The following is a 26,038-nucleotide window of genomic DNA, read 5'->3' as shown; positions in this document are numbered from 1 at the left end:
GTTTGACTTTATAATTATCTAATTAATTATCAATTTTAGCTTCAATACATCCAGTTACCAGTGGATGTTTCGTTGTTTTAGAAAATCTTAAAGGGGAGAAAAAGCCAACCTACAGTCCTGAACAGTTTGTGTGGTTTGACATTTGTATAGAAAAATATAGATACCATTTCATTCAAAAACATAGAAATCACAATTTACTGTGAAATACTCTCAGGCTAAATATTTTCAGATCCAATTTCTTACAGATTCTGCTAAAATTCCTATTACAGAAGCCACGAGGTAGATGTAATCTTTACTAAACAACAACTATGTCAACAACCTAACCTGTCAGACTTCTGTAGAACCTTCTGCTGAATAATGTATGTTCAGTGGGTCACTTCAATTGGGTCTGTGGGAAATACAGAACCAGCTCTGGTTTAAAGAGGAGAACTGAGAAAAGATGCAAGTGATTGGTCTTGCTTAGTAGTTGAAAGCTTGCCTATGAGAGCATGGTAAACTTCATTTTATAATTTTAAAATAATTTTTCCAATCAATACGCTTATCTAGTTATCTTTTTTTATTCTACAGTAAGTGTCAAAAATTAGTTTCTGGTTTAATTTGTACCTGGCACAATTTCTTGCCACCTCTCACAATCACTCTGAGAAGAGTGAAGTTTTACCAGTTTTTAAATGCAATGCTTTCCATACAGTAGCTTTCTGAAAACGCTTGAAGGAAATCTCCAGGTTAGAATGCTTGTCCAGGAAGTAGGAGACTACATCCTTGACCTGTAGAGACTGGGGGAATTAAAGCCCTCATTCCCATGTTCACAGGCATGTGCTGACTATCAGCTATAAGTTGTCATAGGTTGGGGCCCTGAGAACCTATAGATTTGGTAGAAAGCAAAATTCTTTTCTATGCTCAAATTAATGCATATTACATGTCATGATGATTGGATATAGAAATAAATCAAGAGATCAGGAGCGATGGGGTGCATACCTTCAACAGCAGCACGTAGGGCAAATCTTGTCCCTGTTTGTACTTCCTCTAGTTCAACATTGGCCTCATGGCTATGCCATTGCTAAACTCCAACAGTGGTGATGTTGGAGGTCCTGTTAAGACTAGACTAGAGGCTGATGTTTGGGAATGCTCCTGGAAAGTAAGAGATGTGTCATGATTTCCTGTAGGCTGAAGGGCAGCTGAATGCAGGGTTTATGTACGTTTGAACTTCCTTTTCTTTCTTTCTCCCTGCTTACTTAAATACCACCTACTGGAAAAACACTGATCCGAATGAAGTTTAGTCCTCTTGCCAGGGTCAGATATCTACTTTCTGAGCCAAAATTGCCCATCTGATATAGCTAATCTGAATCTGTACCTTATTAAGTTGATGAGCAGATTGTATAAATCTGCTGCAGTTGCAAGAGCAGTGAAAGGTATCTGTTTTCTCTTAGTAAGACACGGCACATGCAAAGGACATTGTTTGCTTACTTTATTTGTTTGAAGTGATATGGGAAATGTAAATCTTTGCAGTTCTCAGAGACTGAATAGAAAAATTATTGTGATGGAGTTTGACAATTTGTGTTTTGATTTTTCTTCTCTTATGATATACAGGGATTTGTTTTAGCTGAGTGCTAATTTGTATACAAATTTCTTCTCACATGGCAACTGTATTAGTCATCACAAAAAAGGAGCAAAGAAAGTATATGATATGCCCTAGAGTTCAACATGTATCATTATAGCTGTTTTATTTTTATATTTTATGATTACTTTATTGAATGTCTCTTTCAAACAAGTGACTTTGAAAATGAGAACCATCTCAGAGTCTTTGAACAGATATACCAAAGTGGATGATAGAATTGCAGAAAAGTGAGGGACAGATGCTTTCATCTGAAACAGACACAAATTCAGAAAGTAATTTGGAAGTGATAAAAATTAATTTGCACACTTTAATTGGAATCAGACTCCGGCATGAAAGAAAGGAAGGGTAGGCAGCTTGTGCTAAAGGCTGATTGAATTTTTTTGTCAGGTAAGTATGTTGGACCTGGCCGCTTATCCTCTTGAGCCTCTCCATGCAATATATTACATTCATCCTCTGACTGGTGTTCTTTAAAAGGATCAATGCTATTTCTGGTTTTCCCCTAGAGCCTGAAATTTCATTGATCTTGGGACTTGACATTTCTCATTACCTATTGTAGCTTCCAAGAGGATGGTCACAAGAGGTGTGGGAGTTAACCCCACTTTTTCTAACAGCAACCGTGCTGACCATTGAAAAATGCTCTATCAGCCATAAGATGGGTTTGCTTAGCCTTATAACATAATCTTCACAGGTGTTAAGAATTCATCCCGTCCCAGTGAGTTTGTTCAGTATATATCTGAAAGGAAGGGCAAACTTTACCATAAAATATCTTTGTCAAGTCAATATACATTTTTCTGTGCCTGTCATGAAGTATATCTTTATGTGTTCCTTTTGCATAACATAATTTTGAAACAATTTGAAGTTGCAAACATTAAGAGTTCTCCAGGTTTGTGTCTTGAAAAAGTAGTTATTCTGAGCTCAGAACCTTCACTTGTTGTTTTGTATCCCTTTTATTATTTTATCATATCCCTTTCATTATCACATTTTAATATGCCCTAGCTTAGCCTTGAAATGGCAGCAGTTTAAAAATAGTCACCAGTGGGCTCTGCACCAAGAAGACTGGGTGGCTGGCTGAAGGCCCTGCACTGGCACATGGACACATGTGCTATCTGCTTTGTCTGTTTAAGGAGTTATTATGGTACTTGTAACTTTATAGAGTTTAGTATTAATTTTTGAAATAGCAAAATTTTGAGTATCTTAGCACTGCCAGAGCAGAAGCTCTTTGAAAATTGGTTTATGATTTTTACTGGCACCATCTCTGCTCTGGTTGCCAAAGGCATCTCTCGTCTAAGGCTGCAATGTAAAGGGGAAAGAGCCAATAATCTACCTGAGATAATGCAGTTATCTCTAGTATTTTATCAACACATGTCAGTGTCCGTGCTACACAGCATGCTCCATGGGAATTATACAGTGCAGGGTGGTTCTGCAACTTGCCCAAGGTCCCAAAGCAATTTAGTGAAAGAGATAAGAAGAGATGCTACAAATCCATATTCTCCTGTGCTCCACTGTATTTTACCTTCTGGATTAGTGCAAGGTACCTGAAAGCTCTCTCACCTGGGTGAACTGTTTGTAGCTATATACAATACTCCTCAGCAAATAAACCAGCTCTGCTTCCCAGAGCTGGGAATATTTTGAATATACTAATATTTTCCTGTCAGCAGTCTTTGTTTTACACTCATTGCTCCCTCATGTTGTGGGCATTGCTATTGGCTGTTTTCTGTTTTGAGATACTCATATTAATTGATTGTAGCATTATCTTTTAATAAACTCTGAGATGTTTTTTTTCTGACAGTAAAAATTTGAGAAGGCTCATACATTTTTACTTCCATGAAGGCCATTGTATTTTCTAAATTTTTTTTTTCTGATGAGTGCCCCTGAAAAGTCCTGGCAGTAAAACAAATAGCAAAGTAAAATCTGTTTCAGCTAGTAATTCAGGTATAGTCTTGTACTTGCTTTTGTCAAAGTGAGAGATGAAATGGAAGCTAAAATTTGCCATGTGCTCTCATGTTTCTTTATACAGAAGCCTCCTAGATGTGTCCCCATAGAAATCTGTACACAATTCCTGGAAAAGGACAGTATGAAAGAAATAGTAACAGTCTTTTGTCTTTCTTTCCTTTTTCTTTTTTCTTTGTTATTCAGGAGCACCATCTGTTCCCAAAGAACCTTACAATAATATTAAGCATTGTATTTATCAGCAAGAAGGAAATATGTGTGTTTAGACTTTCTAGAAAAACGTACTTGTTTGGAAATACAGCACATTTTTTTTTTCTTCTGCCCTCTAGTAATTCAGTTCAAAGGTGCACCTTTGGGGAAATCACAGGGAGTTTACAGTGATGGTATCTCAGTTCTTAGGTAGGATATTTTCACCTGCAATTCCCTTAGAGCTGCAGCCTTTGACCTCTGGCTGCATCTATCAGTGGTGATGTGACAGTGACAGAATATTTTGCTAGATTTTGAAAGATTCCTAGAGTTCACAGCTTCTTTCCTTTGCAATAAAATGTAATATGACTGGGGTTCATGCCACAGCTTTGTCTGTAGAAAGTATCAGTGAATAATTCTTTCTTTGAGCCTGAAGGGAAAAAAAAAATCCCATTTTCAATTACTGCTATACAGTTACTCCTAATATTTTTATTCCATTATTAATTTGTATTTACTGAAAAACAGGACAAAATAAGACTCATAGATCTATGTTTCAGGGAAGTTATTTCCTATAAGCATTTTCCTTTATAAATCAAGAAGTCAATGAAATATGCTCTTTTGATGTATACTGGATTTTTACAGTTCCTTGATATTATAGAACTTTCCTAGGAAACACTGAGGAAAACATCCTTTAAAAAATTGCATTATTTCTTTTCCTTCAAAAATTTTAGCTATTTAATAATTTCAGTCATCCAATTTGATGCAGTCTGATGACACCTCTATAATCATAGCTTGAGCCAAGATGGCCATTGAGCATAATCCTCTTTTTTCCAGAAGGACATACAGAAGGAAAAAAAAAGTGTAGAATTTTGAACATAATTAATTGCCCCATTTCTTTGTTTGTTTGGTTTTATGTGATGCACTTGGAGAAAATAAACCCTTGAAAGGAGATGGAGTGTTCAAAGCAATGTTGATGGGGAAATGATAAAAATCAAAATGTCTTTGATGAGTTACACAAATAATCTTTCTGTTATTTCTGACATTCATCCTTCCTAGCAGTAAATCTCAGTTTTCAGTTCACATCTTCAGTTTACAGACTAAAAAGATTATTTTCTTGCAATATAGATTAAATTTTGGGAAGTTAGGACTTATTGAGGTAGCTGTTTGCAGTAGAGGTTAAGAAATTTTTAATGTGTCTGTACAGTGGAATAACCTGTTAGATTTGCACACTCTGTACTATTGGGTCCAAAACTGAATTATTTCATAACTGAAAGCTGATTTCCAAACTGATTTTCCAAACCCTGGTTTCCAAAATCCTTGTATGTAGCTCATAGTACATACCTCTCTATGGAAAAAAAGGAAAAATTAAGATTTCTTATTGACCCACCTTCTCTGCCATCCATGCTGTCCATAGTCACTTGTATATAAAACTGGTTTAAATCAAAACATTGTATTACTATGAAAACTATGGTGAAAAAAGTAAATGGAGCCTGTCTTAATGTAGCTACCTTTACCAACTGTACCACTCATCCCAGCAAGACCAGATAAGACTTCCAGTCATACACTGGTATTAAAGGTGACTGGTATTAATGAGATTTTTGCTTCCAATTCTTGTGAGAAAAGTGTGGATTAACCATTTTGTTGCTTTATACAGAATTAATGTTACAGTAATTTATCTGTAGTTCCCTAGGTAATTTCTTTTAGTATGTGAACTACTCTTTCAGAGCTCCGGTCCTTTTGAATATCCCAATTTCCTGTATTTCATTTGCATACAATGCAAATATAATGATGTGAGCTCTGTGTTATCTAGCAAGTTGCTAATTCTTTTTTGCCAATTTACTTTCCTAGCCTGACAGAGCAATATCAAATACTAACCAATTAGGTTGTCAACATCTGTTCTTATTGGAAAGAATAGAAATGTTGCTGTTTGTCATGTAAATACTCTATAAATGCCCACTTGTTTGAAACCAAAATAAAATATATTTCAGTCCTGAATATATATTTATGATATCTATAAATAAATAAATATATAATTATGTGTAACAATGACCATCTTTAGGCATATTTTAATTTGTGACCATTCCATGTGTGTCTGAATCAATATTACCTATGCAGCAGTAGTTAGTTTTTAGTACAGTGTTTTTCTTCTCTCCTTTTCCTACCCCCAGTTTCATGAAACAAATTAGGATCATTATTAAAGGAGCATCCTAAGTTCTTTAGGTTCATAGCTTAAGCCTGGAGACATATATGTTCAGTAGCAGGCCTTTACATTACAGCTGCTTTCAACAGCAGCACACTTTGTGTTCTTTTAATTAATTTATTAATGCATTGATAAGTTGCAGTTTTGAAGCTTTATGATATCTGAATATATTTTGCTTGGTATCAAGTAAGAGATATTTAATCACAATGCACTTTCTCATGCTTAATGATTTCATGCAAATTACAGCAAAGTTGTTTTGTTGATAAAACATGTCTGATTTGGCATTCCCTTGTTTTCTTTTTCTTTTTTTTCTCACTTTCTAATTTTTTTGTAACAGGTGATTATCCAGCTCCTCGTGCTGTTCTAACTGGTCATGACCATGAAGTTGTCTGTGTGTCGGTCTGTGCAGAGCTGGGACTTGTCATCAGTGGTGCTAAAGGTCAGAAATATTTCTATGATTTAAGTCTTCACATTTTTAGACTCTTAGTGGTATTTCTCAGACTTCCCTCAATACACATACGCTGTAATTATTCCTAAGACATGTTGTAATTCTAGGAGAATCTGTAGCACTTTTCTCTCAATATTGTTATTTACTACCTGCCCTCACAAGTTTAGACACAAATTAAATTGATCATTCCTTCCAACCATCAGTTTATGCAGCTATTTTGCCCAGATCTGGAAGTATATTTTATAAAATTGTATACAATAATTCTAATGACATCTGGTGATTTTGAAGAAACCTGTTGATAGAGACATGTATTTCAGGGAGGGCCAGCTCAAATTCTCCACCTTGATCTTATTTGAGAGATAATTTGTAGGACTGACCTCAGTCTCTAGGGAAGCAGGATCAGTTTGCTTTGGAACTGGGTGCAGCATTCTGTCCAGTAGGGTTTTTGTGATGTTTTCTAAATAATGAGCAGTTGCAGGTTCTCCTTGTTATTTGTCTATGGAATCCAGAGCACCCAACAATTGCTAACACAAGTGTTCAAAATACTTTTTAAAGCCTGCAGCAATATCCTGTATGACTGGTAATCAATGCAAATAAAGCACCAGCCTCAATGAATATTTGCTTCATCCTTCCTTACTATTTCTCCCTAATTTATTCCTTTCACTGCTTCTGCCTATCTTATCCTACTTCTCTTTAATTCCATGTCCACTTTTCTTCCCCCACTGCCCTCTATCATTCAGCTTCTTAACTTGTCACACTGCATATCTTTTTTCCTGTCCTATTTGGCTCTCCCTCCTCTCCCCCTTTTCTCTTAGTTTCTTTTGTGCTTCATCAACTAATTTCCATTCTTATTTTCTTTCTTTGTATCACCCTCATTTTTTCTTTTTTCCTCGTATGTCTTCCTATCTCATTTCCACTCTACTCCTACATCCACGTCCAGTGACTTTTTATCTCTTTCTATAGTGATGCCTCTTTTAGTCATCCCCATGGATATCTTTGTACTCATTTTTGAGTTTGCTGCTTCTGAGGGTAAGAAGAATGTGATACTTGCTCTGCCAAGTTTTGCTCACAGCTGAGCTCCTGGATTATTGCTTTTTATACTGTCTTGGAGCTCAACATTTATTTTTAAAGCTGAGTGTGAAACTTTTGAGTAAAGCCATTTTTAACAGGAAACCCTAATGGGTCATTAACTTTTGTAATGGCACACTACATAATAGTCATAGGCAAAGACAAGACATTTGTGAAAAGAATGTACAGTGATGCTGGAGCTAAATCTTTTTTCTTGATGCAGTGCTATTTCTTACCCTTTAAGGCAGCTTCATACACTCTGGCTGCCATAATAGTCCACCCTTTCCAACTATCTTTTTGCAAATTGCCTCTTCTTAATAGAGATTGAATCTGTACTCAGTTATCTACTGATCCATTACCTATTTGCTGCTTTGGTAACTTTTACATTTTTACAGAGAACTAAAGATTTCAAAATCATATTCAGAATATGTTTATAATTGATCAAGAGAAATGGAAGCCCAGTCTGTCTCTTAAAGTAGTCTTCCCTTGTTCTTCTTTTTGAAACTTTAGAACATATAAAAGCACAGAGAGAAAATATTTTTTTTAATTTCGGTTTTCCAAGATATGCCTTTTTAAAAGCTTTTTCTTCTGATCTGTTAGTGTCAGTCCCTTTTCAGCTTCTTAGATTGCATCTCATGGCAGTATTGCATTTTCCTGCCATCCAGTCTGAGCTCAGCCTGTGCTTCCTGGTGGGCAGCTGCTCCTGTGGCACTGGCTGTGGCACTGTGATGACCCATGTAGCACTTGAGAACCTACTGAAGCAGGAAAACAGCACATTTAGGACTCCTCTGTGGAAAATCTTGTGAATCAGGTTGATGCTTCCACCTTCTTACCCAACAAACCCAAAAAACAATCTGTATGTCCTTACAGTGGCATCCTAAATAATGTGCCTTTTTGTGGCCATGACCATTCAGCTATGAAGATATTTTCTTTTGAAAAATCTAACAAGGTAATTTTTCTAAAGGTGAAGGCACCACTTTTTGTAATATTCTGGCACTTCAGTATTTCCAAAGCTGAAACTCAACTATTTGAGAAATAAATTATTTCCATTGCAGTGAAATCCCATGGATGCAGCCAAACTTGGTATTCCTCTGCATAAGACGTTATGCAAACACAGATAAAAGCCTGTATCAGAGGGTTCACAGATAAATGTGCTGATTCATTCTACCTGGGCAAACCCAGCTGCTGTGTGAATTTCAAAGAAGTTAGAAGGACTTAACATGAGATGACTGAGTCTGCCAATATTAATTTACTTTCAGGGTCGTGAACCAGTTGTATAAGGAAGAGATTACTGTGCAGTCCAGGATTATCCTGTGATTCATAAAAGAAAGCATTTAGAATTTCCTATGACTCATTACATTTATCAGAGAAGAGACCCTTTTCCTTAGGAGGAATACAGATCTCACTTTCAAAACAAACTTTTCTCATTGTTCTTGAAATGTAAATAAGCTTAGTTTTGCATCTTAAAATGTGCATTGTAGATTTCACAGCTGTTTGTTTCTTTCATGAGTGTAATAAAAAGACATCAATATCTCATATTCAAATTTCTCTGGAGCAAGTGGAGTTACAATATGACCTAAAATCTCTAATTGTCCAAGTATCATTGTGACTCTGTTGGTTTTCACATGACTCCCATTGCTGAAACAAATCAGGACTGAAATCTATGCATAACAAATGTTTATTGGGATAGCGGATCTACAGGAACTGCCATTGTCTATAGGAGAAATATGCAGTAATATGATTACATGCCCTATGGGAGTTGCTCCCACTAGTCACTGATAGGGCCACATCTGTTTAATGTGAATGGGCAGACTAAAGAGAGTTCATATTCTTGGAGGAAATCACTAAGAGTGAAGCTTCTGAATGCTTGGGAAAAGGAAAGAGTTTTTTAGAAGACAGATCAAGGAAAAATCCTACCACTCTATGTAAATAATATACTTCTGGGCATATTGTATTTATTTTCTTAATCTGCTAGCTCTTGCATTTCCTTTTCTGTTGTATGTGTTAAATTCTTTAAGTTAACATTGCAGCTTCTTATATCTATGCAGCACTAATGTGATATAAAAGTGTATTATGCATCATTTTTCTGCACAGACCATATAGTTTGTATAAACAGCAAATTTATGATATAATTTGTTTTCATATACAGAAGGTCCTTGCCTAGTACACACAATTACTGGAGACTTGCTGAGAGCCCTGGAAGGAACAGAAAACTGCCTGTACCCTCGCTTAATTTCAGTGTCTAGTGAAGGTCACTGCATCATCTACTATGAACGAGGACGGTTCAGCAATTTCAGCATTAATGGCAAACTCTTAGCTCAGATGGAGATCAATGATTCAACCAGGGTAAATCCAAATGCAAACAAACATTTGTTGTGTGTTGCCTTTCTTTATTAAAATAAATTGAATTTATTTGCTGTATGGTTTATAGGAAATCATATATATAAAATTGCTGCCTGCTGGTTAAGCCATTCAAACACATATCCTTTCATCACCATATCCAAATATCAAAATGCACTTAAGCTTTTCTAGAATAAATAAGAACAAATAGTTTATGGGCCCATAATATTCCCAGAATTTTCATTTGGAATTAAATTTCCGTGGGAAATATGTCTTTGAAACAAAATGCTCAGAAAAGTCCTCATTCTTCATTTATTAGCCAAGACATGAATTCATGCCTTCAGGGCTCTGTTCTGTCACAAGCACTTGAAGCAGCATTAGGAATGCAGATCGCTGCTCTGTTTAGATTGTAGTGATAGCACTGAGCATTGTAGAACAAATTCTGGTATGTAGAAATGTGCTGAACTCAAGTATTGGCAGATTCAGTCAAGGAGCTTTTTTGTTATCTATCATGTTTAATGCCACACAATTGCTTTTAAAATTTGATGATACAAAATATGTTGGTTTATTTTTGAACTAGGGAGAATGAGGAGAGGAAGCATTTTGCTTCAAATTTAAAGTGGGCAGAACATTAGGAATGCTTTTAAGTCAATTCAGTGTTTAAAATATTGATTGATTTCTGTAAAAGCTGACTGTGTGCTTGGGATTTTTTGTTTTCTTCTGAAGGCCATCCTCCTGAGCAGTGATGGGCAGAACCTGGTGACAGGAGGAGACAATGGTGTAGTGGAAGTGTGGCAGGCCTGTGACTTCAAGCAGCTCTATATTTACCCTGGCTGTGATGCTGGCATAAGAGCTATGGATCTGTCTCATGATCAGAGGTGACTTTGTCATTCATATTTGTATGTAAATACTAAAATTACAGAAATAATTCATCTCCATAAACTTTGAGTATATGGTATGGAGTCATTAACAGGATGTGTAAGAAACAATTATTCAGTTATTTTCCTGTTCATTTATCTGATTCAACACTTACTCTGATATTTGAATCTCATCATGCAAGCACTTAACATTAAGGTGTGAGGTCTTATTTCATTGAGAATAGTAAGCCAGACAGCTAGAAAAATATGACTAAAACTGCATTAACTTAAAAACAAATGAATAGTCAGATTGGATCAGAGTGCAGTAGTGCCTATTAAATGCCTTAAAACCAATTGCAAAAGTTTGAGATACATTTCTGATTTTCAGCCAAGCTTAAGAACTTCGGACAGTGTTGCAAAATGTGCCTTGTTCTTTTAGCTTTTTTCTGTCTATGAAGAACCATAGCTTGACGAGGCAAAAGAGAATTAACATCAGCATCTTTGATATCTTTTTCAGAACTCTGATTACTGGCATGGCTTCTGGCAGCATCGTAGCTTTTAATATAGATTTTAACCGGTGGCATTATGAACATCAGAACAGATACTGAAGTGCAGTGAAGAACTGAAAGCCCAGGTAAAGCTGAGAGCACAAGTGCTGCAAAGAAAGGTGTAGTCTCTGGTGGAAAACCACGTCTGCATTGACCTCCGTTGTACATTCCATTACACCCAGCAATAGCTGTACATTGTAGTCAGCAACCATTTTACTTTGTGTGTTTTTTCACAACTGAACACCAGCTGCTGAAAAGCAAGCTTGTATCATGTAAATTATATGAATTAGGAAATGTTTTGGTAATTATTTCATATATCTTTGTTTATTGAGAAAAGGTAGTAGGATGCGCCACAAGAGACTTTTGAAAATTCTGGGGAACCTTGTGTCCAGTTATTTCAATGTTTAGGATTTGAACCTAACATGCATCCCATCTCCAGCCTCTTTTCAAGCTGAGATTAAAAAAAATATGTTTGATACTTTGTACATCAGATGCACATCTTAACTTTAAAGGGATACTTTTGTAAAAGTAAAACCTTGTATAAAGAACAAAACTGTTTCTTAATTTTATTGTGGAGTTACAACTTGCATGTACTTTAAACCTGATGTCTTGAAGGAACAGGTGCATTCACACAAATCAGACTGGAGATCTGCCTAAGGGTACAGCTTGTGTTAAAGGGTTGAATTTGGGAGCAAACAGTAATTCTGACATTTTCACCAACACATTTTTCACTTTTTGAATCTAAAGTTTACCCCTCTTAAGTGGAGTTCTGCTCACAAGGCATTTGGATAAAAAGCCATCATTTGCCATATTTATACTTTATACAATAGAAATTAATTTCCTCCCTTTTAAATTTAAAGACTAGGCAGAAAGGGAGCAAAGAGGGAAGTTCAATTTAATGCTTTGTAATGCTTAATAATTCCCAATACAGACAAAGTGTTATACTTCTGGATTATTAACATTTGGCATATAAATCATGGGCAAGAGAGCCCCCACTGATTTTTTTTCCCCCTTATTCTTAATCTGAGGAGCTTGGTTGATTTGACAGCCTTAGCTTCATTTCAGAGGTGACTGAGGTTGTTCTTTTCAGTTCTTCTGAAAATCTTACCTGAAGCCACTCAGACTAAGGCACTTCAGCTTTTACAATACTGTAATGATAACTATCAGAATAATTTTCTGCACATTGTACTGATCAAATTACACACCCAGGGGTATATACACTTTAGTTCATGTTTCTTCTTTGTATATTTGGTGACTGTATTGTCATAGATGTACATATTGTGTCGGTAGGGCTATGAGGCATGTAACAGGAATGTAATTTTCTCAGAATTTACACTCACTTGCAGTCATTTATTTAAAAAGATAATGGATTCTTTGTATTGGCACTTTGCACCAGGAACATATCATTATTTATTGATGTGATTACTTATTTGTTATCCACCTTGTATTAGTAAGTTTAGCCCTGAATTTCCTTCTTCATTGTTGTTTGTATTTATAAGGTCCGGAAATCATGGGGATCAACGTAATGATTAAGTTATTCATCACCTGTCTGTAAGCAATATCTTGAGTTTGTAGCTTAGAATTGGGAGACTATTGAACATCTGGAAGACAAGTTCATTTCATCTTGAGATCATGGTGAAATATTTTGGATATATAAATTCCTTAAGCTATTGTAACCATGTTTTATTGCAAAGATGTAAAATATGCCAGATGTGTGTGAGTTGGAAATCAAAAAGAAAAATAAAATATGCAAAGAATTCAGTGATTGTTTTTCATTCCAATGCAACTTTTTTGAAAGCATTGCCATTGTCATTATGAACAATTATTTTCCAGAAATTCTTACTTATGTGCTAATTATATGCCAAAGGTATGCAGTTCTGGGTGGTTGTTTTTCCTGGGGTCTCGGGAGAAAAACCTCACAGATTACAGAGTGACCTCTGCAAGTCTTTTGATTGTCATGAGAGAAGCCACTAAAGTTACTTTGGTCAGCAGAAGTAAAAAAGAAGAACAAAAACTTTAAGCCTTTAATACTAAGGATCCTTGTGAGCAGGAAATAATTGTATGTAACAGATCTCACAGAGAGCAAAGATCTGATGAGAGAAATTTTGGATATCTCTCAGTAACTGATAACATGGAATTAATTTAATCTTATTTTGAGCATTGAAAGTTAGAGATCTAACTGCTTGCTCAGCATAACAAAACAGGGGGGATAAGTTATTTTTGGAACTGCTGAGTACCCTACAAAGATTACAGCAAGTGGGGATATATGTATATCTATATGTCGGATGTCTAATTTAAGGTAGCAATGGTATATGAAATATTTTCCTCCCAGAATTTTTCTAATTCTCAATAGCAGAATAACAACAAACATTTCAATTTGTTGCCCTAGTAATTTCCTTTAAATTTAGAAGTATTGTTCTTCAAATAATCATCAAAATGAACAAAAGCCAATATTTGAGAACCTTATTAGAATACAATATTCATTTTAGCAGATATCTCTTTATATCAATCAGCTTTTGAAAGTATAATGACCTCACTTGATTGTTTTGAAGCTGTAGGAGATATGGGAGAGGAGAGGATTGGTATGTTAATAGTGTCCTGTGAGACAGTTTATTGATATGTCACAACCTCTATTCCACCATTATACAAGTGTCACCCCTAATTTTGTATTTTATTCAACAAATTGTTTTAAAATGCACCATTGCAATTAAACAAAAAATGGATATTGCTAATTTTTTAATTAATACTGTTGTTTTCATTAAGTCTCTCAACATGGTGTTAAATACAATCTAGTCACAAATTGGAAGCTTTTGTGCCCATGCAAACCTTTACATGAGAAATCTGCCATGGGTTACAAGAATAAAAATTTACTCTCACTGTATTGCATTCATAGGTAGGGGTACCCAAACAAGTCAGACTCATAAAAAAGACAATAATAATACTAGTTTAATGTTACTACTGATAATAATAATAATAATAATAATAATAATAATAATAATAATAATAATAATAATAATAAATGTTCCAAGATATTTCAATTCCTTTGTTTTATTTGTTGATTTGTGCTAATTACATTAGCATACACCCATCTATTTCAGGGCCTCTTATAGTAAGCAGACAATATACACAGATCTCCAGTAAATGTCACAAGTCTTTTCCAATGCTTCAGCTGCCCATTTCTGTCACACAGTAAATCTTGCCTTTTTTCTCTCTAGAAATCTGAGCTACTGATCCCAGGGAGTCTCTGAGAGCTGCTTGTGGAACACGAAGCAGCTTTGGCCAAACCAGTTAAATGCAACAAGTCTCTCAGCTAAGGAAGGTGCAGCTTTAAGGATACAACTGTGCAACTAAAATATGCCAAGATGTAGATAAGGCACAGTTATTGGCTGCCTTTCTGCCTGTTCATCCTCAGTTAAACACTGGACTACAAGTCATTGCAATCCAGGAGAAGTTATGCAAGAGCTACAAGGCGTATTCCTCATCCAGATCCTACCATTGTTGAGGAGAATCTGCTTTCTCTAAATAAGCAATAATAAAAGAGAGGCTTCTGCTTATTTACCCCAAGGAAAGACAAGTTAGGCTCAATTTACTAGGAAAGCTTTGGATAAATAATGATTTTGTTGATAGAGAACCTTGCAGGCTGTGTGTGTAGAGCTAAAAGTGCTGCCTGTGAGCAGGAGTTGTGGAGAATGCTTTTTATAATGCAGTGCATCAGCCCTGCTGACAAGCAAGCAGGATGAAGCAAGCCTCGTGCTCCCAGGGATAAAAGTATTTGAAGCAGACACAAGGAGCGAAGGGCTGACTTATGACAACATCAAGAAAACCACCTCCTGATACAAGATGTTTAGTACATATGAATATTTCATTTGGATCCTTAAAGCTGGAGTTTATGCCTACAATTTTCAAGGGCTTTACTGCAAACTGGTTTCATTTAGGGGTGTGTGAGTGTGTTGGGTGTGTGGGGGTGTGTGTGTGTAACTTCCAAACTCTAAAAATGCATGGACAAAAGCTGGTATTTAAAGCAGCAAAATAGTACTGGACATTTATATGCCTATGCAATACAGTACAGTTTATAGACTCCCTAGGCTACTGATTAATTTTGCAACATCTACACTTAAGTTTCAATATCTGAAGCTGATAAGAAAAACAAGTCTGGTGTTTGCTTTCTTATAAAGTTTATAAGCTGTGGCCATATAATTAGTTTACATAAGGATTTACATAGATGAAAATCTGCCAAACAGCTGACTTGGTTTATAGTCCATCCATGGTGAACAACCATATTTTGGACACTGGAAACAACTACTTTTCGAGATACTGAGATGGAAATGACTCTTAATTCTTCATCAAAAGAGTACTCAATATTAGTTGGATGTCTTTCATGAAATCATTGCTATTCTTTTTACACATTTGAAAACTCATCAAAACTATAAAGCCTATCTTTCACAAATTATTGTGATAGTAAATAATCTCATTATTTTAATTTATCCATAAATTACTTACAAACCACTATTTTCTATAGGATAATGTCACAATGAAGACTGTCATAATTTGATTCATTTTCCCTTTTAATATATTGGTTAGGATTTTGTAGTTTTAATCTTTTGTTTTTTAAAGGCAAAAATCAATAACTCAAAAGATACCCCATCCATACCCTTTAAACTCTTTGAGGGAAAATACAGAATACACTGCCTTGAGACATTTTACATTAGCTGAAAATTTAACCTCAAGCACACAGAAGTTAAATGGTCCCTATTATTTAATTTATATTTTTCATGGAGAGATAGGTGACACATACAGTATTTTCCCTGGGAATTTCTAGAATAATACAGTTCCACCTTTAAAATTCCTCAGGTAATTTATTTGCCTTGTGTAACATCCCAAGCTAGAGGACTTTCTACAAAGAGTCCTCAGCTTATTGCAGAGGACCAAAATGCCATCAACCTGTGGGCAGAATGGGCTCAGTTCATCCTGGTGTTAAAGCACTTACATCTTTCCCTGGTGTGGATAATCCGTCAATGGATGCGAGTTAGCTTGACTGATTAATGAAAATGTTTTTTATATCAGATGGGCTGGAATTCCTGAATACAATGACAAATATGTTACAAGGAGAGTTTGCATCCCAAACATGCTCAGTTACTAGGTCAAAATGAGGAGGATTCTCCCTGGTGTCTTGGCCTCCGCACCCCAGGTTTTGGTGGAAGCACATTGCCCATCCCCAGGAGCAGCAGTGCCGCAGGCCAGGCGAGGTGCATGGCTGCCCCTGTGCTGCCCAGGAGAGGCTGGAAGGCACAGAGGTGTAATTCTGTCTGGGCTGGGCTGTCTGAAGCCATCACACAATTCTGCTGCTGATGTGTGAGGAGCACCAGCTCTTCCCTGCCTAGGTGTGGCACCAATGGCCCCCGTGCACAGGGGATGAGGCAAGAGGGTCCTGAGTTAAATCACATTACTACTGACACCCTCTCTGCTCCTTCAGTTTTATCTGATTATTAATCCCATACGTGTCAAGCCAATAGCATGAGAAGGTAGGGAAAGAAGAGCTTGGGCTTCAAACACTTCCTCTGAGGGAGCCATGTTCCCACTCAAGGCAGGAAGAGAACAGCAATTTTGAGCACATGATGGGGACACTTCATAATAAAAAGTGTGTTCCTTGTGCACTGGACACTTCCTGGAGTTGACAGGGGCAGGAGAAGGACAACACCTACAGTCCACCTAAGCCTTCATTTGCAGCTGGACCTTGTTGGACTAAGGTAGTTATGTGTGCTCTGGTGCATTTCAACCATGCATTGCAGTCAGTGATACGAAATGGCTCTCATGGACTTACAGACAGGTAGCTAGCCTAGCTCTTTAATAACACTCACAGGAAGGTACATAGTGATTGACTGGAAAATATATTGCTGGGGAGGAAACCATGAAGATGTAAAAGGCAATCGTATAAATGTCACAACAGATGAATATAGAGCAACATTTTAGACAGAAGAATTTTTATTCCAAAAAACAGAATATATCTTCCAGGTTAATGAGTATTCTAAGTGCCAGTGACGATATACACTGACTGCAGAGCTTTTGCACGTGTTCTGGGCTTGTCCAGAGTGACACACAGCTGGCAACAGACAATAATTAGCAAATGCATACAATCCTTTTGCAGTCTAGAGTAACTCATTTGCAAGACTGGTTTAGGAGGCACTGTGGTCACTCTTGTCTAACACTCTCTTCTCAGTTAACTTTAGAATACTTTATCTTAAATTTTTCAGTCTAATTTTGATCTCAATGCCTTTTGACATTTGGACACAGGTGATTTTATGAAAAACTTGGATTTTGAAATGCATCTCATACAATTCTAAATAATGAGTTCAACATAGTCTGATAATAAGTATAGTAAGCATTATTTTCTGTGATAAAGTAGATCTTCTCTAAGAATGGAAAAACTTTTTAAAAGAAAAAGTAATTTTTACATGTAAAGTAATTTCTGATAAGACTCTGGTACTTGAGGGGGATTTTATACAAATAACTTATCTTTATGTACAGACACTACCACTTAACCATTTGTGTCCTTTGAAGAGGATTCTTCAATCACTTAGGTCTAAGTTGGTATGTATAAACTACATCTAAATGTGCAAAGTGTATCAAACACAGGATCCTCACTGTTCTGTATTCTCTCACAGTATTCAACCAATGACAGCAGCCAATTTTAGCTCAAAACCACATTTTTGGTGAAACAACTTTCAACCTCAAGCTCATTTTCAATTCTACCTTTTTTGTATATGCACATTTTGTGCAATATTATTTTTTTAATATATTTATTATATAATTCAGCAAAACAGAAACAAGCTATGCTTCATCCTAAGGGTATTATTGTTCAAAATAGCTGTTACTAGAGAGACTATATCTAATTGTACCTAATAGGTTACCCAAACTTCAGAAACAAAAATAAGACCTGTAAAATTATTTTTCTATTTGAGTAAGTTTTCTAGATTCAGCAAGCCACATGTACTATTGAAAATACTTCAGATGATGGTCTGTATTTTTTTAGTTTTACACCCACAGCTGCAAAGATGTGCTTCCATAAAAAAAATTTATTAAACAGGTAGCTTACATGGCACAAATATAGGCCACTTTTTAGCCCAGTTCACTCAAAAATTGTAAGATTAGTAAATCTACCTTAATGATTGGCAATTGCCTAGAAAAACCCTGTGCAATCTTACTGTTTTTATCATAGAAGTGCAGGGATTACTAAATACTGCAAAATTTTCATGAGGCTTTATTCTAGGATTCTTTAAAATTATTTTCAGGGTGATGGACAATTAAGAGGAGCATACTCTTAAGTCAGCAAACTAAGATTGTCAGGCAGCAGATTGACAGTTTATATATTTCTGATTTTCAAAAGACTTCTCCTGGCAATGCTAGATGTGCCAAGAGTGCATGAGCTGAGCAGCAACCGGGTCATAAGAGACAGAAAACAAACATGGAGAACTGCAAGCACATAGCAAGGTGCTTCAACAATCCTGTTTTCTCATGGGATAAGAATGGACAACTCATCCTTTGGCATGACTTTGGCATGACTTTTTGATAAAAGCACCGTATCGCCCTTTTCTCAAAGGAAAGGCATCAAGTTGGCCTGAAGAAATCATACAAACCACTGCTGTTCAGCATTCTGTTCCCTGAAGGAGGAATATCCAGATGAAAGAAGTAGGGAGCAGCACCACCAACACCTGAGTAACACAAGTGCCCCCAGCTTCCTAACAAGTGAAGCCATGTTGCTGACAAGCACCCTATTAGCTCTGTCCTTCAAAGCCTTATCTAGGGAGACTGCTGTGAAATCAGAGAAGAAAATAAGAATTCAGCTGTCATAACAGCCTGAGTGAATCACCTGACTGAACTCTCTATTTTCAGAAACCAGTCACTGTAACTGTGAAGTGGATCTGGAGAGGCCACCTTCATGCCGGTTCCAGCTGATAAGTAGAAAGTGACATTTCTTAATGTTAGGCTAAAAGCTTCTCAAAAAGACCATATCTGAATTAAGGAAGGACCAGATGCATTCCTTGATTTCACGAACAAGTTCACTTTTCCTTATCTATCCACAACACTAAAAATCAATGTGTGACTGAGAATGTGAAGGCTAAAGGGACTCAAGACACTTATTACACAAGACACTTAAGCTTAGTGCTATTTATGGTAGAAAATTACACTGACTTACAAAATAGTTGTAAGAAAAGATTTCTTGAAAATTTAAACTTGTTTTGTATGTTTCAAAAAATTGTCACACAGATCTTATGCAAAAGAAGACTGACAGGTATTTAGATACAAAAGAGAGACATTTTGAATTGACTTTACCACTACTAAATCTAGTTTACAGTGCTACACTGGCTTATAAACCTGGTAAAATTCCAGAGGAACACACTTCATGGCGACATTTATCTGTATATCACACTTGACACTTAATTTATCATAGTTTTCTCTGTGTCTTCCAGCAGAGAAGACAACTAGGCTGAAGTCTGAATTTCTAATAAAAGTCTTGTGTGACCCCCTGAATTAAATCATACAACCATTAGCATTTGAAGTGCACCATCTTGTAAAAACACCTCCTGAAGACTGAGACTCAAAGCTTGCTGATTCCTGCCTAGTGTGTCCCCAGATGAACTGATTCTCACTGAGGTGAGTTCATGTCTTTGAGCTGCTTACCAACAGACAGGTGGGTTTCCAGTCCGTAAGCTGAGGCCTGCTCTGCATGGAAAGGCACTCACTAAATCCAGGATATTTTTCACCCAATGCTTCAGTTATCCAAAATCAGATATCCAAATACAGCCTGGGGTGACTGGCTCAGAAGGAAATACCTCATATCTATAGAAGTTAATGCATTATAACCAGTGTTGATCATCCAGTCCCTCCTTTCCATTTGATCCTGACAAATTTGGACTTTCCCTGCCCTGCAGGTATGGCTTCTTCTCCTACCTGTCAGGTAAAGTGAATCAGGAAGTAGAAAGAGATACCTTCTTTCTCTTTTTTGTGCCCCACTGTCTTCGTTCTTGGTTAGATGAGTTCTTTAGATATATTAAAGCTTAGTCACACTGTCCAACCATCATCTCTCAGAGCTGTGTTACAGCCATATCCAGAACAGTGTTGAAGTACATAGTGTGTAGAAAGGGGGAAAGTGAAAGAGAGGAGAAATACAAAGGACCTCAGGAGTGGGAGGAGCTAAAAACCTGGCATTTCCTGCTGAGAATGGGTTGTCCTGGAGAAGGGCAACCTGAGCCACCAGCTCTGTACAAAGTAATACATCAAGTATCTACTTCAAGTCAGGTAAATAGAGGGAGATGGGGTTTTCTGGTTGGATCTTGGCAATGTTTCAGCATGATTTTCTGTCTTCTGTGGTCCCAAACTGTGATTCCTGTTTGCATGTTGTAAATTAATAAGTGGACTTGCATTTTACTGTATTCTGATTTGAACCAAAGACGCCTGTAACAAAGAATCCCTTACATGGGATACAGCGAATTCAAGCCACAACATAAGGGCTGCAGAATAAGTGCTAAGTTCACCAAAATCCTGTTAAAGTTATTCAAAGAGTTCAGCAGCCCTCTGTAGAAGATGAGCAAGCAAGAATAAGGTCTGGAGATCAGGTGAAGAAGTGGCTCCTGGATACCAGTAATAGTCAGAAAAATTCCTGGGTGTTTGAGGACCATGCTTAGACCCAGAGATGTGTCCTTAGCTTGTGCAATTTCTGATAATTCACAGCTAAGTGAAGGTTTTAACACATTGGGGAGTTCAGTGGCCACAGCAGAGGTTTGCAGCCAGACCTATGATCTAGGCAGAGGAAGAGAGAAGAGGAAAGGAGAGAATCCTCAGCATGTTCCAACAGGTCTCTGATCTAAGGACAGGATGCTTATCAAAGGACGAAAATGGAAATACAGCATCATGCCCTAATGAGAAGTCTGAAAATACCATGTATTTTCTGTGTTTTGTAACTGCTCTTCAAACTCAATTGGCCAATGAAACATACAGCTCTTACAGTATTGCAAGTTGTGTTCCTCAGCTATGGAGCACAGATGCAGCAAAGAGTTAGAGAAAAAGTAGAATTAATTTGCTAAATAATTTAACTAAGCAGGGTGAGTTAAGTAGGTTCCCACAAAATGAAATTCATTATAGCAAGTGAGCCTTACAGATAGCACAAACACCTGCCTGAAATACCTGAGAAAATCCACAGAGAAAATTTCAAAACCTCCCATGAAACTGTAAAAATTGTCTTGTGTAAACTGTTGTACATTTTATTTGTTAAATTGTGTTTATTTTATTGCTGGGGGAAAGAAAACTGGTTATTGAAAACATTTTTTTCAGTCCATTTTTTTTATAATTTTACTTTGTCAACAGATGGGGGGATATATTCCAAACATATAATGGGTTTATCACTTTTCAAATGCAACTGCTGCCAAATCTCAAACATTAGAGTCTTCTCTCAGCTGCAGCATTGTGAACAACAGAATAATTATATTGAGTTTCACAAATGTTTATGACATTTTAAATGAGAAAAAAATTATTTACAATTAGTATATTTTCATTAGGGTGTAGGTGTTGTCTGGTAATAATTCAACAAGTATTGTCATCAAAGTCGAATGGTTTGGTGATAATATTCATTAGGCAGAATGATCTTCAAAAAATAGTTGTCAACATTTGTTCTTAGTTAACTCTGATAAAGAACTGTAGAAAAGACCAAATGCAATATATCACCATTTCTAAGGTTGGTTTGAATTACACTACTGACATTTTATTATATATATTGTGTTGACCAGCTTTAAAAAATTTATGTAGTGTTTGTTTTGGAATGGAGGTAATTTCTGTGGTTATGGATTAGCAGTGGAGCTTGGCTTTTCCCACTCTCTGTTACCCCAGGCTATAGCCAGAGAATAATTTTTGTTTGATATTGCCAACTTGGAATTTATAGGTGCACAGCTCAAACCACCAGTTGCCAGAGGCACTCATAAACCCTTCTTCCTAGCACAAACTATCAATATATAACCTGATCAGGAGCAGGCACTGAAAGTAATGGCTCTTTGTTTCCTTCCAGCTGCAAAGTGCCATTGCCGGTCACGCAGGATTTGGGTAAGGGGAAAGCAGTGATAGTTACTGTTCTCTGACAGATGCCTCAGCAATTTCAACCTGCTGATATTCAGTGCAATGAAATAGCCCTATTTGGAGCCATTCTACTGAGAAAATCTGGCCAAAACTCGCATTTGGTCTGAATGAGACCAGAAGGACTCAGCAGTCAGTGTCTAACATGGAACTCTGAAGTAGAGGAGAGGTGAGTGTGAAGGTCCTCCTCCTCTCCTTCCTCCTCTGTTCAATCTGGACACTTCTGGTGAAGGGGAATTTCTTCTGCAAATCACAAATTTTCAGAAATCTGACAAGTCCAGAAGAAGCATCTTTTCATATCGCAATTTTATCAGAGAAAGGAAGTCCAGAGTTGTGTCTGTAAGGAGCTGATCTGAGATGTGAGGGAATCCTTAATCCAGAGCATTTTTTAAATGTCAAGAGCATTTTGAGGAAGACTGAGCAGGATCTGATGCCTGGGTGGGTACTGCGCAGATTTGGGCATAGAAAGATTTCACCCTTCATCAAAAATGTTCAAAAGAAGATTTTATTGCATTCCAGTGGTAACAATAAGCCTCTCCTAAACCACAGGAGTTATTACCAAAAAAAATTCAAGTATCAGTCCTTTATTCATATTCACTATGAGAAGACCTTTGCAACATCAATGAAAGCTCAAGTAGATTACAAAATTTATACTGGATGGAGAGGAGGTTTTTAATAAAGGCATAAAAGGAAAATGGATGCTAAGCATGACAAACATCTGCACAAGAACAAAGAAGGTGAAAACCATCTTCATCTGCCCAGTTCTACAAATGCTGTGTGTGCCCTTCCTGCCACAGAAACAGGACACTATAGGCTCAGCTTTCACCATCTCCAAAGACTTAGACAGAAATGTGGAAGAGTTGAAAAATCCTTCAGATTGTGTAATATAGGAGATCATAAAATCAGTAGGAGAGTTTGAAAATTATTTAGATTTATGAGCTGATGGAAATTACTTAGACATCCACACGATCAGAATCTCTTCCATGAAGTCAAACTGCTTAAAGATCAAAGTATTTGTATCAACATTATCAGCAGGCATAAAAAAAAAAGAACCCACGACATAGAACAGATGCTCCTTTGTCTGCCCTCAAATTGTCAAGGGTCAGCAACTTGCAGTGCTATTGGGCAGGACACATACAACATACACATGTAATATGGACATGAGTATGGTCCTGGGGAAAGGACAAACAAGTGTTTGGGTGGAATGCCAAAAATGGGAAGAATTGCACACACCTTTGTTGACTTTTGTTCCTCATATTTATAATTTGCATGTTACACATACCATGGTATGTAGAAGCTCTGAACATTGAGAAGTTTGCACATTTCCAGCAGCAGTGGTGCTCAACAAGTATGACTAAACTAATGCAGAAAATGAAATAAACTACTGATATGTCTGCATATGATATTCTACATCAGGTAATGAGGCTCCCACAAATCAGAATATCAGGAATGACTCTCTGTAACTTCTGACTCTCACTTCAAGATGTAATCTCCATTGTGGCTGTTCATTCTTTCATGGTTTAATCTGATGGTTCATGAAATAAGGATAACTCTGAGGGGATATTAGCAAGCCATACAAAATCCTGTATCGACCTATGAACCAAATTCACACATTTCTTTTTTTCTTTAGAAGTAATGGGGTGTTTCGATTTCTGAAAGTTTTTATTTCATATACAAGGTTTGCCTTGTAACAAAACCCAAAAACTGCTATGCAGAAATGTTGTGTGGAGAACCAAGCTTGCTCACAAACAGGGAAACATTGCTGCTTAACCTTCATAGGCAATGGGGCTCCAGTGATTCCAATGGAAAGACAGATGCAGCCCTTACCTTGAGAAAACCACTCTCAAACACTTCTGTCCCAGAAAGACTTTAACCCTTCACAAGTCTTCAGCCTTCTACTTGTAAGCCTCCTTCATTAAATTCTTTCCCTGAACTATTTCTCAATTCACTCTCAACACCCTCCCAATCCTTTATTTTACAGGACAACCTAATGTAAGCAAGATGTTCAGTACGTCTGGGCTGAGGCAGGACCAAAGTGAAAGCCACAGTGAGCTCAGCTGAAAGCAGGGAAAGAAAAGAGGGTTGTTTTAAAGAAGTGTTCAGCAAAAATAATCTTGTCCAAGAGGCTCATCACCTGTAAAAGATCTCCAGAATTGAGAATGAGCCCCCCTTCTCCTCTTATGAAAAGACTGGCTACCAGAGAATTCAGCTTTACTATAGTAAAAAACTGCAAATCCTTCCCTCTGACCATGGACATTACCTGGTTACACAGGACTCTGCTTGCAAGGTCAAGAACCACATATTTTCCTTCTGAATTCTGACAAACATTGCAATGTGTCTTTCAGGATTTTTCCTAAGTCCCTTTGCAGATCTGATGAGAATGGGCTTGCCTCCCAGGCACCCACTGAGGTCATGGCCAGTTTAATTGTTCTCAGGGAAAGAGGCTGCTGAGGGAGAAAGGCAATGGGGGTTGTTCCCAAAGCCCAAAGACAGGTCTGAACACAGAAGAAACGTTTTGAAGTACAATCTGAAGTAGTATCCTACAATACAGATTTAATGGAAGGAGTACTCTCTAGATCTGAACAGTTTTACCTCAGCTTCCCTGGAGATGAACTTTAACTTGCATTTTTTTTTACAGAGGTGTTCTTTCAAATAGCAGAGAAGGAAAAGCCATTGCCATTTTCCTTTGTGCTCCCTCAGCTTTCAGTCTGGGGCAGATATGGGACAGCCTTCCCTAAAACAGCCTATTTTCAGCTGGCTCAGGCATGGCTATATGGGCTGCAGCTACATTTATGATTTCCATTCACACACACCCTCCAAGAATCATCCTTCACATTACTGTGACTCTTTCCAAGCTGACAGTACTTTGAAGTGCAGGAGCACCTTCAACATAAGAACTGTAAAGTACTCTACAATAGCAAGCTGCTTATGAATTAAATCTTGCTTACACTGGCAAGCAATTCCTGTAGTGAATTAAATATCCTTTCCAAGCCCCTAAATAAATTCATGAGACTACAGAAACCATCTTGAAAGATATATGGGATCTCTTGTCTTCCAGCCCTCTTCCTCCCCTCACAGATGTATGCAGCGTTGATTATTGTCTGAATTAAGACAAATTATATTTAGCAGACCTGAAGCTGTACACATCTTTAAAGCAGACTGGCTCTGTGTCACTATGTGAAGAAACTGCTCTATGCAGGCAGTAGTTCACAGTTATTGTTTGGTTCTTTGCTTTCTGTTCTTATATATTTTTTTAAAAAAACTCCCCTGTAAAACCTGGGATGCAATAAAAATAAAGATGAAGGAAACAAAGGGTTTTTCAGATGGTGAAATCAGTCAGAACCCTGATTAATGAGAAAAATCCCAGCAGAATTGAATTCTTTGATTCTCACATTTCTCTATTAAGAGAGACTTCCCAGGAAGCTCATTCTCACATCAGCAGTGTACCCGATATCCAGGGAGTAAATGAGCAGGAACTCACCGCAGTGCCAGACTTCTATCAGCCATTAGAGCAGCAAAGATTTACAGCATGAGGCTGTGCAATAAACCATACTTATGGTGATAAATCAATTCTCAGAAGAGAAAGAAGAATGTGCTTCTATGGGCTGATGGGGTTAAAGCACAGGAGTGGACACCAAAAAAAAAAAGGAGCCCTGTGCAAAATGTAGTTATACCACGATGGTGCTGCTGTGTGAGCTCTGTCAT

The 26,038-nt window shown here is 37.1% G+C and overlaps 1 protein-coding gene across 11 annotated transcripts in view; it reads left to right on the top strand.

Annotated features, from left to right (window-relative positions):
* The window catches only part of NBEA (neurobeachin), a 456,358-nt gene extending 443,385 nt beyond the window's left edge, over window positions 1-12,973 (top strand). For all 11 annotated transcript variants that reach the window (XM_064716099.1, XM_064716185.1, XM_064716109.1 and 8 more), the window contains 4 exons: window positions 6,289-6,390; window positions 9,617-9,813; window positions 10,534-10,685; window positions 11,182-12,973. In XM_064716099.1, the coding sequence (XP_064572169.1) occupies window positions 6,289-6,390; window positions 9,617-9,813; window positions 10,534-10,685; window positions 11,182-11,272 (542 nt within the window). In that variant the 3' untranslated portion in view covers window positions 11,273-12,973. The remainder of the gene's footprint in view (window positions 1-6,288; window positions 6,391-9,616; window positions 9,814-10,533; window positions 10,686-11,181) is intronic.
* The last annotated feature ends 13,065 nt before the right edge of the window (window positions 12,974-26,038 follow it).

This window comes from Zonotrichia leucophrys, chromosome 1 (genome assembly GCF_028769735.1).
Source record: "Zonotrichia leucophrys gambelii isolate GWCS_2022_RI chromosome 1, RI_Zleu_2.0, whole genome shotgun sequence".
Lineage (NCBI taxonomy): Eukaryota > Metazoa > Chordata > Aves > Passeriformes > Passerellidae > Zonotrichia > Zonotrichia leucophrys.
The sequence above is the reverse complement of the archived record's forward strand: the minus strand, read 5'-3'. Positions and strand labels throughout refer to the sequence as shown.